Consider the following 12,796-nt stretch of genomic DNA (forward strand, 5'->3'; position numbering starts at 1 on the left):
GGCCTTCTTTCTTTTTTTAAAGTCATTTCATTCCGGGTAAGTAGTGTATAGGTGCAGCTGGGACAGGTGTGTGGGTAAAACAGTGCCAGGGGCATAATGCATATTTCTACTTCACTGTATCCAGCTGTGCATTTGTAGTTCTGGCAGATATGAACTGCAGTGACACGCACAGATGGCCGTTCACAGCTCATGACAAATCTGACTGGATTTGTGTCAAGGGGGTAGAATTAAGTGATGGTAATAGCAGATTTTAATACTGGCGACAAATGACCAAATATTGCTGACAGGCCCCACTTGCATTTAGTCCAGTTTCTTTCCCCCATAGGGAAAGAACTGTATATCAAAAAGCTTAAGAGATGATAAAATATTGCTAGTATTCTGCATTCATTTCCCAGCTAATTATTGTTCGCAGAATTTATTAGGTTATTGGTGAGTATAGAGGCAATGCTATTACGCCTAACTGGAGATGGACACAGTTGGAGTCAGTGTTTGCGCATTGCTTGATTTATATACATCTGTAGTGTTTATAGAGCTGCCAAGTTTACTGCCTTGAATAAGCAATGGTAAGCAAACACATGATTTCATAACAGCTATGACTGTATGGTAGGATCAGCAACAAAAATAGTGTAGCTCTATTGATTGCTGGGCTTATTATTTAAAAAAAAAAAAAAAGAAGAAGAAAAAATCTGTCCTATTTAACCACAAAAATGCATTAGGGATTTGGCATCCATAAGAAACTGTCTGTGTTCATTTTTGTGACTCGTTGGAGTTTTATTAAGAGCTTGATGTTACCTGGAGCTGGGGTGCAACCTCAACGTTGTCCTGTTTCTTCTATATTCTTTTATCTGTTCAAAAGATGCACTTATTTTGACTGTAATTCATTCCACACCTTTACCCAATTATTACTGCAAAACTGTTGATTACAATTGTAGTTTTGTTTTTTAAGTTCTGGTAAAAGTCCTGACAGAACTGTGAGAAGCAGTCTTTTTTGAAAGGCCAGATGGGGGTACATTACAGCAGTATATCATCTGCTTTTGATAAGATCTTTTTTTTTCACTGTTCTCTGTAGAGTGAAATTACTTGACCTTGCTGTAATTTAAAGGTGAAAAGAAAGAAAGCAACCACTCTAATGTGCAGCATGGTTCTTAATCACATGAGTTCTTACTTCATTTTATCATTAGAAGAGTCTGTTTTTGCTGGTAGAGTTTGTTTTACTAGGTTATAACACAGTCATAGCAGCTAATAATAATAATAATAATAATAATAATAATAAATATGAACAAATATGCATCAAACAAAACTTAGGCCACAAGTAGTGAAATGCTGCCCATCTTGTGCACTTTTCCTTCTTTGTAATTAGAGAGTTGTTGTATGCCACATTAGAGGCTTTAGTGACAAATGACTTAACGAGCTACACAGGGAGTCCTAATTATTCTGCAATTAGAAATGTAATTATGGGTTGCTCCAACAGCTTGCTTGCTAGCAGTGTGAGGGAGCAGAGGCAGAGCGAGTATCACATTTAACCGTTTGCTAATCTGTCACACACACGGAGAGGTAGACAGTGCCCCAATCTTTAAACCTGTGGCCTAACCTGGATGGAGTTACGTCACAGAGCCCTGTAATCCATCAGTGCACAGGCAAACTAGATTTTAAAAAGCCCTGGCCTAATGTGATAGATTCATAACGCAGGATTAAATACCGCGTATGCATAGATGTGCGCATATATTTATAATCATAATGTCTCCTAACCTTCCGGGAAGTTGCAGTGACATAATGGAGAGGTAATAGGTTGAAACTGGATTTCTCTGAGCCTGTCTATGTTATTCAATAAGCAAATTTACATTAGGCACTACATTATCATGTTAATCAGGTAATGAGGTTCGACATGTAGCTTCTAGTTAAATAGTAATGGAAATGTAGAGAAGCAGGGATCTTATTATAGTCTTTTCCTGTTTTACAAAACAAGCTCTTCTACACTGTTTCTGAGAGCGGTCCTTTGGCGTTCTTGGTAGAGAGAGAAGGTCATAGGGCAGAATGCATTAAACCACCACATTTAGCAGCTGCAAGAGAGTGTCTGGTCTTGTTTTCACTTTGTGAGTTTGTCTGTGAGTGTTATCAGGGCAGAGTTTTGGCCTGAATACTATAACCAGAGGTACTGCAAAAGCATTTGAGTGTACTTTGACTGGTATTTATATGTATATCAGTCGAGGGGCAGATTTTGTCCACATGCCTCAAAGCGTGCAAGCTGCAGTTACAAGTTTCCTGGTGAGTAGATGACAGTATAATGAAGCCAGAATGTAAAGACTCACTGGTGTTTCTGCTCGTGTGACGCCATTTTAAGGCAACCTAGGACTCACAAATGTTGTCATCTTCTATCCATCCATCCATTCTCTTGTTCTTTTCCAATTCAGGGGTTATCTCAGGTGTCATAGGGCAAAAGGTTGGGTACACCCTTGACAGGTTGTCAACCATTCACATCCACAATTACACCTAGGGCCAATTTATAATCACAATTTAACTTAACCCCACTAATGGCATGTCTTTGGACTGTGGGAAGAAGCAAGAGTACCTGGAGAGAACGCACGCAGACATGGGGAGAACATGCAAACTCCACACAGGCCCACAGCTGTCATCTTATATGTTGGTATACATTTTGAATCGTTCAGCCAGCTGAAATTCCCCTGGTTCCCTTATTACACTGTTAGAGCATTCCTGCTGCCTCAAAGCAAATTAAATGCAAATTACATGAGCGGGCTGTTCATCCTTTCAGGGTCAGTGTTTGTGTTTGTGCCATGCTCGCAGGCAGTGCTGGAGCCAATGCACTACAGTACTAGTTGTAGTGAGTAACTCGTGCCAGTGATGGCAGATGAGGGCTAAGAGGGTATAGCCCTACAAACCCCACCCTGAGCTCTGGATGACCTGCCAACCTGGCAACCTTACTATCCCATGTACCGTTCCAGGGCTCAGCCTCTTTGAAAGCTGTGGGTTGTAGTTTAAATTCCCGTACATGTTTGTAAGATCCGTGAGAGGCCCACAGTTTGTGTTTCACAAGCTGCTTAAAGGGAGATTTATTATGAATCTTTCTAGTGTCGTAAACCTGGTTAAAACATCAACATGATTAAAGAACAGTTTGAGACTTAAGGACAGGAGCATCGCCCTGTCCAACCCTGGAATTTTTTTTTCACTCCTCTCTTGGATCCCAGTTTTTCTGTAAATACTTGAAATTATATTTAGCAGTTGCATCATTTTTAAGTAACAACCTGAAAAGAAACTCTTGACTCCAACAGTTTTTGGGATCAGACTTTTAATTGGACTTAAATTCACATAAATAACATTGGTTCATATATATTTGTTATAATATACAACTTTATATAATATATATTTCCCCCTATGATTTACATTCCTCTCTGACTAAAAGTATATCTGTTATATCTATGGAAACAGGAAGCATTGCAGGAAGGCAAAACTGCTCTTTTTGTGCTGTTTCAGTTTTTTTCTCTCTCTTTTTTTAAATTAAGGTCCAAATGTCAAAAGGAGAGGAGTGCCTTTCTTTTGAGTTGTAAAAAAAACCAAAACAATTTCCCAAGTTACACAAACAGAAAAGCAGAAAGGAGAATCTATTGCATTGTCTCTAGGGTATTACACTGCACTACAAGGAGTGGGTAGCTATTGAAAATCATTCACCGTATATATTTTACTGTATTGACTTGTGACACAAAAAAAGAGCACTGCAGATGATCTGATATGCATGGCAATGAACATTTTCTGTATGCTTTCGAAGTTTTTTTTTCCCCCCATTGTAAAAAATAAAAATAAAAATTGAGAATATGTTTGACTCAACAGGAAACCCTATCTCGAAGATAAGAACAGAGTTACAGTATGAACCTGCGGCAAGGTCACATATTCATGCAGTGACCAAGCCAAGCACACTTGCACAGATGACTTGAGCTTGTCGGTCCAGATCACAAATCAACACTGTTTGGTTGCTGCGACCGACATTATTCAGCGAGATGAATGGATATCTGGAAGTCAGGTAACATTCGGTAAGCTCCCTGCTATGTTTGTCTGCTGTGTTATCTTTGACATGTGGAACATCTCTATCAATCAACACCTCGAGTAAATATTCATAACTGATGCACCGTTCAGTTTCCCTCGGTGAATAATGCAGATCCGATTTTCACTGCCGTTCCCAACTGACTCATCAAGGAACTTTAAGGTCACTAGCAAATGATTTAAAACAGTGTGTTTGCAGGGTATGCCTGCGTTTTCAAGTCAAGGAGATCATAGCCTGTCAGAGTAGAAATGTTGCAAGACAGTCAACAGTTATATACCTCATGATGAGTAAAAGGAGTGAAATCGGCAATGAGGCGTAAGGTTTCTCGTGTCAAATCGGGTAAGAGTCTGCATCTTTTTTTAAGCACAACCTCCAGTGTCACTTTGTCACAGCTTCTCTCGACTTTCTGGCTACGCGGCCTCTTAAATCGGCAAAAACTATGATACATATTTGATTGTCTGAATCAGCCCTGCTTCCTTGAATATCAAACCAGAGAGAAACTGTCACCCACGCTAGGCCTTTAAATCCAAACCAGAAAGCAAAACTATTTTTTCCTGCTTCAGCTGCTATTTGAATAGTGATCAAGAACAGAAAGAGTTTCGAGGTCAGGTCTGCTGTAAAATGTTCAGGTGAGCCTCTTTCCAAAGGGAAAAAAACAAATTGGTGAGCTTGAAAGAGTTACTTAAATTACCCGGTGAACTGTGAGATCCTATAATGTATCATGCATTTATCACGACAAGACCAACCTAAACTGAACATGGAGTGTGTTGGTGTGTGTGTGTGTGTGGTAACAAATTACAGAGGAAAACACAATCATGCCATGACATTGCGACAGACAGCAGGTTTAAGTGTTAACCACCTCCTTCCCTGAAAAGTCAACAACAAACAGCTATTAGTTATTCATTATAATCATGATAAAAATCCCACAAACACCATCATAATCATATCCCTTTTCTAAACATAGTTTCACTGTATGCTATTGAAAAAACGCAATGGGGAGGACAAGTCGCTGGTTGTGTTTAAAGCACAGTAAACAAAACTTAAAAGCTGTGACTTTTTTCTTTATTGCAAAGTTCTCCGTGTGACCAAAAGAGGTTTTACTGCAGTATGTTTTACACGCTAACCACCATAAATTACTTTGAAAATATGAGCAGAAAAATAGGATGAGTTAACACAACCAGCAGCAGTGCTTATTGTCTCTTACCCTCCCCATTAAAACCCTGCCACACATTTCCATCTATTTCAATACTCACAGGGGGGAGTTAGTGTTAATTAAAAAGTGCATCATGAATATGTTGCGATTAATAATAAAAGTAAACTTTTTTTTCCCATAAATAACACTTTTTTTCCTCTAGTTATCAATAAACCTCTTATTATACAAGTCGAGTAGTCACACGATGCAAATCTGCCCCCTGGGATCTTGTTAATAAAGAATCCGGGAGCGACGCTAACGCTTCCTGAAATAAGGAAGCTGTGACCTGTCAATACAAAACAAGACTGACGGGTCAAATCCAGGAGGAAGATCGAGGAAAGGACTATAGCAGTGACCACACATAGCTATTAAGGACACAACACATGAACAGCGGCAAGGAAATACTTGCAGTACAGCCTGCTGTAGTAGACAAACTGAAAAAAAATGGGACATTTTAAGAATCAAGAGTCTCTGTGTGGGAAAAAGAATACCACTCTCGTGTCTGGACTGATGCGGGAGGTTTAAGTGTTTTTGTTTCATCGGTATGATCACACTGTAAATGTGTCACATTTTGGGAGTGCAGATGATGCTAACGTGGCATGTGTTTAAGCATACATCATTATACTCAAAATATGCAGTTAAGCTCTGTGTTACTTTTACAACCAAGAAAAAAAATACTACTGAACTCGCTGTCTTAAGTTGTAGTTTTTTTCCTAGTCTTAAATCTTCTTACAGTGAATTTGCAGTTATTGGTGTGCATTATTTTTCCATTGTGTGCAGTAAATACAAAACTCTACCAAGCTAGAGATTGTAATGTCTATAATTGGATGTCTGCATACACATTTGGAGAAACTGTAAGATACAGACATGTTTTCTAGTTGTAGTGTGTTTTAATTACGTACAGTTAACACAGATCACATTTGCTAAAATATGATCAGCAAAGATCTGTTCATAATTTTGCTTTTTATTTGTTTTTATTAATGTAGAAAATCAAAAAGTGACTGAATAAAAGCAAAGAGGTTTAAAAAAAAAAGCTTGGTATTGTACGTTTCCCAGAGAATGTATGTACTAGTGTAAACCTTGTAGGAATCAAACTTCCCCAAAGGAAAAAAGCTCCTTTTTTGGGGGACAGAAAAAGTCCAGTCTGGCAGCATTTCAAAAGCTTACCCATTCACACGTTACACTTTTGTTAAATCTGTAATAAAAGAGAAATTTAAACACTTTAGACACTTTATGATCTTACAGTAGGTTACATTCTGCAGCTTGAAAGTTGGAGCTTTCAGAATTTATGCTACAAGGCCAGCTCGGCTGCTTGCGCTGTAATAACAGACATGAAAGTGGCATCAATTTTCACACTACTAAGACAGACGATAAACTAAAGACAAATCCTGACTGCTTGACCCTAACGCTGGGGGGATCCAGACGCTCTGAAATGATGTGTGGGGTAATTTGCTGGTAGGTTTGTGTTTACTGTCCCCGTAGAGAGAAGGGTAATTTATAATCAAGACATTAAAAGATCGGCTTTTTTGGGAACAACAGTGCCCCTGATACTCAGGGCATGAGGAGGCTCACTTACTGGTTCGATACAGCTAAAAATTGTGATTCTAAGCATTTGCTATGACCTTTCCATCTACCTGTTTGATAACTATTATGGATCGGTGGACAGCACTTTCCACCGCTGTGGTCAAAGCACCACGAGTTAAACACTTTTGAAAGCATCAATCGGTTTTCTATTCATTTTTCTCTGTATACTTTTCCTTTTCTGTCTTTCTCATAATCTACCACAGGTTAAGTAGTTTCACTGTTCATGTGCTGCACCTTCAAACTTTAAATGGCTGACATGAAGATTCTCACTTTGGTCTTCTGCCTGGGGTGAAACACAGATGAAAAAAGGAAGACCTTAAATGGTCCTGAAAATACAGGACACCAAAGCTTTTCTCTGTCAGTGACTGCGGTCACTGCAGTCAAAAGACCTCATTCCCATTCGTTGATGATGGATTTGCAAAATATTGGATGGCTACAAACTAACCGGACTGACATTTTTCCAGACTGCTGTGCATATTTGCAACTTTTTAAACCCATATGAAAGTAACTAGCTAACATGAGCCACCGTGTCAGTGTTTTAATCGCATTTACAGTCACACGACCACTCAGTGGCAGGTCTTCATCCCGGTCAAGTATGGCGAGTCTTGCCGGCACATCCCCATTTGCTGCTGTTGGATCTCTTGAAGATCCGAGGCCACACCATCGACAAAATCGGGGACAGGTAGCCCTGAGAGTATCATGACTGACTTGTTCCAGATCATGAAAGTGGGTACAACAGGTAGGAGGAAGGAGATTTCAAAGGTGTGAATATGCTGGGAATTCATGGCATCGTAAAAGGACAGCGAATTGTTGTCGTAGTCCAGCAGGACACCCAGCCGCCTCAGCTGCAGACTCGCCTCCACCAGCATCTCCTTACCATCGTGCCGCACCATAAAGTTGTTGTTGCAACGTGAGAACACCCACGAGGATGAGTTTTTGCCGCTCCATTCGTTTTTCGGGGCTGATTTGTAAGCCACGCCGATGGCATACCTGCAGGGAAGGCACATTTTGGAACACATTACTGATCTGAAGCTAGTGTCCTCCTTAATGACTTTACTTACACAGTCAGGCTACCTCATGCTGAGGACACACAAGATACACGTAGCCCCTTTGGGTTTTTTGTGCATGAAAAAGGTCTACTTCACAGCCAATTAGTGAAAAGAATATAATTAGGATAAGAGTATACACTGTGTGTGGTGTGTGTCTGTTGTATGTGTGTGTGTATGGTGTGTGTGGGGGAGGTTGCGTAACAGCCTAGATTTAAACTCCCAAAAGAAAGATATTTCAGTTTATCAAGCCTCCTTGCAGGCTTATATAATGCACTTGTGTGTGCGTGCGTGCGATTCTTACCATGTGGATGCTCCGAGTAGCACCTCCCAGTAGTGACACCCGCTGTCAATAAAGACATTACCAGCAGCTCCATAGGAGCCTGTTCCGCTGAAGCGCTCCGGGGTGTGGCTCTTCTTCAGCGAGCTCTCGTCCTTCTCCATGGTCAGGCAGTCGTTGGACAGACGTAACTTCTTGTGGGCTGTTTTTGGGTCCAACTTGAAAGGTTGACCTGGGAAGAGATATAATTACGTGCTGTTACTGCATGTAATAATAAAAATGCCGTCATCATTAAATTCCAAATCTTCATGAATGGCACACAAACAAAGATGTGACCTGAGATGTTTAATTATTACCTCGATAATGCTGAAATATTATAACTGGGTAGCAATTTCTAATAATGTCACACTACGAACTGTTATTTAGGTAAGTGCTCATTTCTAATGTCATTTTTAATACAGATATATCATGGTTATATTTATGACTATGATTATTACTAGCAGTGATAGCTGTACATGGTGTAACAGTAACAGAGGGATAAACATATCTGTATTTATAAATGATACACAAAGGAGGAGTAATCTTATATAAATGATGAATTAAGCACTTGCTAATACTTTATAAATACCTTATTAATGCTTAATAGTGTGACATTATTATACAGCGTTACTTATTACTGTAATGAAAACCCAAATACAGAAGCTCACTGTGCACATTTTTAGGTATAACATTCTCATTTTATACTACAGCTTTCAAAATAGTGTTCAGGTGTTGTTTGACTTAAATTGATTTGTTTACTTTATTCTCATGAATGAATATATTTATTGGTTGTAGAGATGTGGGTGTTATGGGAAATGTATTTTTGATTTGTAATAACTCCACCAATGTGGACCTCAAACTTATCGATTGATACGGCATACTAGAACGTCTGTATGTTTAGTGCATTAGCTCTGCGCGTGGATATAAACAGAACCAAACCAGGAGGGGGATTATTATATGAGAGACACATCAGGAGGATTAGGTGACAGCCAAGGCAGAGAATGAAGAGATTGCTTCATCTTTGCTGTTCTCAACTGCAGGCACGCTACTGGTGTGGAAGCCAAGATTTTTGGTGAAATACACAGTGTATCTGTGTGTAACAGTTTTTGTTTTCATCAAGAACATGTTCAGTGTTGGTGCAAACATCCTGTGTGAAAATAAAGAAGGCAAATAACTGCAGAGAAATGGCTTCATACGGCGCATTAAGTAATGATTGAGTAATGGTTAGCTATATGCTCATGCTGCTTAAGCTTATTAGCCATGTGGAGCTGGTAATAAGTGGTTGAAGTGTGCAAGTCTGGTGAATGTTGCAACGTTTGAAAATGGTTCAGGTACACAGTGTACTGGAAATATATGAAAATATTGCAAGGTGAGGGATCCAATCATGATCAAGTGATCATGGCTGACTATTTTATCTTTTAGTTCCTCCTTGTTTTAGGTCCCACTGAGAAATAAACTAGGAGACGAACCAGAACTGACAGTGTTTTTAGTCCGGACTTCAGGTTTTGGTCTCCACCATCTCTTACTAAAATGTTCTCTCTTTCAGCTCTTTAATGCTTCTGTGTTCACCTGCTAGTTTCTGATTGTGTGTCTGCCATTGTTTTTTCCACTCAAGCTTGTGAAGTGAAAGAGGCCGGCGATGCCACAAGATAAAAGGAAGAAAGAACCAAAAATAAGAATAAAATGAGAGGAAGATTTCAACCCAGAGCAGCAAAAGAAGAAAACAAATAGAAAGCGGGGTGAGAAGTGCTTGCAGAGAACTCACAGGGAGAGACACAAGAGGAGAATGTTTGAGATACAAGGGCGAGAGTCTAAACTTCAAAGCTTCTCACAGCCTTTGGTGAAAACATTTCGTAACAGTGGAGGAAGCCACCCGGCATTTTCCTCTGTGCCTCCAATCACACAGACTTGGAAATTAGCTGAAGGAAATAGCCTTCACTTCCACCACGATAGGTAGCGGTTGGGGCTTTTCAGTGGAAATGTTACTACCCGGCTGCAACAATTCAGTTTGCAATGGCACCAGTAATTTGGGTGTAATGGGTGGAAAATTGGGAGGGCAAAACTAGGTGAGTGGCAGAGAGAGAGAGGAGCTATGGAGCGAGTAGGAGAAGAGAAGTTGAGGGGATAATATGAGACTGAAGATTCGGCAGAGGATCCCCTCTCAACCTCTCAATGTGTGTGTGCGTAGGCTTCATGGAAGTCAGCCACATCCCTTCCAGACCTGACATTTAACTCTGACACCTCTCATCTCATCTCTCAGCCTCCCTGAGCCTCCCATGGCTTAATGAGCGACACAATGAGGACCCGGACTCCGCCTCCCCTCTCTCTATCTGCCCTTGCCTTCATCTCTCTTCCCCCCATTCTTTCATTCTCATCCTCCCTATCCTCTCTCCACTCTCACACACTCCCCTCTCCAATAATCTGCGTGGTGAGTGTGTGTTACCGCATGTGGATATGAGACGACGAGGCCAATGTGCTGCTGGCAGCCAATTACATTAATGCGCTCTCTTCTTTGAACTGCTTATCGCTGCCAGCGCAGCCATTTCCAAACACTGGGGCTCTGTCATGCCTTTCCAGGGGATGACTCCTGAGAGCCCAGGCTGGGCCCGAGGTTCAGGAAGGGGAGACGCACGTGACGGTAGAGGACAAGCAGGCCCGTACACAAGGCATCAACTAGAGCCTCTCCAAGAAGCAGACATGCCGTTCAGTAAATTGCCAAGAAGAAATGTTTTGAACCGGGGCCAGCAGGATTCTTGTAAATGGACAAAGTCTGAAATAATCAGTTTGCACTTAAACTGTGAGTTTTTGGCATGAACTCACTGCAAATAAAACTATCAAAATGGACGGTACAACTGAAATAACCCATGAATATGTGGAATAGCTGGAAGGTTTAGAGACTAAACTGTTACAAATTTGGAAAAGAAAAAAAAATCGCCTGCAACTTGTAACCACCGCCTAAGTTTTCATTTCCTGTTTTAAGGCACCTGCAAGCCATGTCTACTCCCAGAATGAGTCATAAGTCTGTCACTGGTGAAAATGAGCCCAATACATTTCTGTGCTGAACACAGAAATTTAGCTACTTGTACTTTAGCGTTTTCATTTTGTGAAGCCGTTCTACATTACTATTCATACATCAGTACTTTAACTTAATGCTGAATGTCGGACAAACCTACACGCAGTGAAGAATGTTCTACTATGTGACAGTTCTTCTTTTATTTAAGTTAAAGATTTGAGTACTCAGTGCGCCGCTGAAGCTTCTCCATGTTGCAGAACCGCCATGAAATGAACAGACCCAGAGTCACAGCGAGTGTGCTGGTATTTGCTAGCAGCACTTGGAGAACATGCCAAATTTGATTTCTTCTGGAGTGCTGTACTGCTGGCCTAAAGGTGTAAATAAGTCATGTGTGGAGTTCTACATTAGGAAGAAGACCGTTTCAAAATAAGAAAGTGAGTGTTTACTTCAAAGAAAGTTCAGAACCCTTCTTATATCAGCTACCTCTAGAAACCACACGGGCACGCCCCCACACAAATAAAGTTCTTGATCAAAAATATGCATATTGGTGTCAGATTCTAGAGCCAAAACAATAAAGACGAGATGGGGGAGCAGCAAATCTCAGGGATGTAATATCCAAGCGGTAACTGTGATTAGCGTCCTTCAGCTTCTGCAGAAATGCTCAGCGATATCTGTGTCTGCAGAGATAATCGCTCTACGTTAGACTGCCTCAGAGCTGTGCATTGTTACGTACTTGCGAGTCTTTAATGGAACCTTGTAAAACACAGAAATGAAATTGTATCAAGGAAAAAAAAAGAGAGGAGAGAAATAAAAGAGACAACTGTTGGGGGAGCATTTATAAAAAGTAATTTCATTCCAACTTCATTCTGCTGGGTCTTTGCTGAAGTAGTTGCAGTGGGGCAGCATCTGGGTAATCGACTTTATTTCAATTCAGTCAATTTCACCCACACTTCTTCTTTTTCCTGGCTTCCATTTTTGCTGAGGGAAAGATTGGGTTGCCTCCATAATGAAGGAGATAGAAAAAAAAAGAAAGATCCATTTTACTGCATAACTAAACAATTACTGCAGTAGAAACAGCAGCATCAGGGACACCGAGCGAGCTCTCTTGACACAGCAGCAGCATAACGCAACCTCGTATCCTTTCACAGGTTTTTACATTTGTTTAGAAGTTGCCAACTGGCAGCGTACCGCTTTGCTTCTAATTGTCTCGTTCATATGTGACGTGGCGTCGAATCCAGCTGTGCTGACTACTTTCATCTGTCTGAGATACAGAGGTACACTGGTGAGATTAAAAATGCAGCAGCCATGTAACACGGACAGGGACATCCAATAACACTGCATGGGTATTAGGTGCTCAGCATGACTTCTTGGCATCGAGAGTGTTTATGTGTCACATCCTCTCTTTTCACTCCTTCCTGGGCAATTTTTGGCTCTTTCTACAAAACTTCTCCAAAAACTGGAAAAGTCTTTGTGTAGTGAAAAAGCAAAGACAAACAGCAGTCCTTGATCTTCTGCAGTTTCACCCTTTAACGAACTAGGCAAAGTCTTCAGAGACCAGTGCTAGAAAAATAATATTCAGTAAGGCTTC

The 12,796-nt window shown here is 40.6% G+C and overlaps 1 protein-coding gene across 5 annotated transcripts in view; it reads right to left on the reverse strand.

The window, feature by feature from the left end:
* Positions 1-3,295: 3,295 nt before the first annotated feature.
* The window catches only part of mid2 (midline 2), a 151,865-nt gene continuing 142,364 nt past the window's right edge, over positions 3,296-12,796 (reverse strand). For all 5 annotated transcript variants that reach the window (XM_063496557.1, XM_063496572.1, XM_063496582.1 and 2 more), the window contains 2 exons: positions 8,181-8,388; positions 3,296-7,820 (listed from right to left, as the gene is read on the reverse strand). In XM_063496557.1, the coding sequence (XP_063352627.1) occupies positions 7,397-7,820; positions 8,181-8,388 (632 nt within the window). In that variant the 3' untranslated portion in view covers positions 3,296-7,396. The remainder of the gene's footprint in view (positions 7,821-8,180; positions 8,389-12,796) is intronic.

Source organism: Pelmatolapia mariae, linkage group LG2 (assembly GCF_036321145.2).
Source record: "Pelmatolapia mariae isolate MD_Pm_ZW linkage group LG2, Pm_UMD_F_2, whole genome shotgun sequence".
NCBI lineage: Eukaryota > Metazoa > Chordata > Actinopteri > Cichliformes > Cichlidae > Pelmatolapia > Pelmatolapia mariae.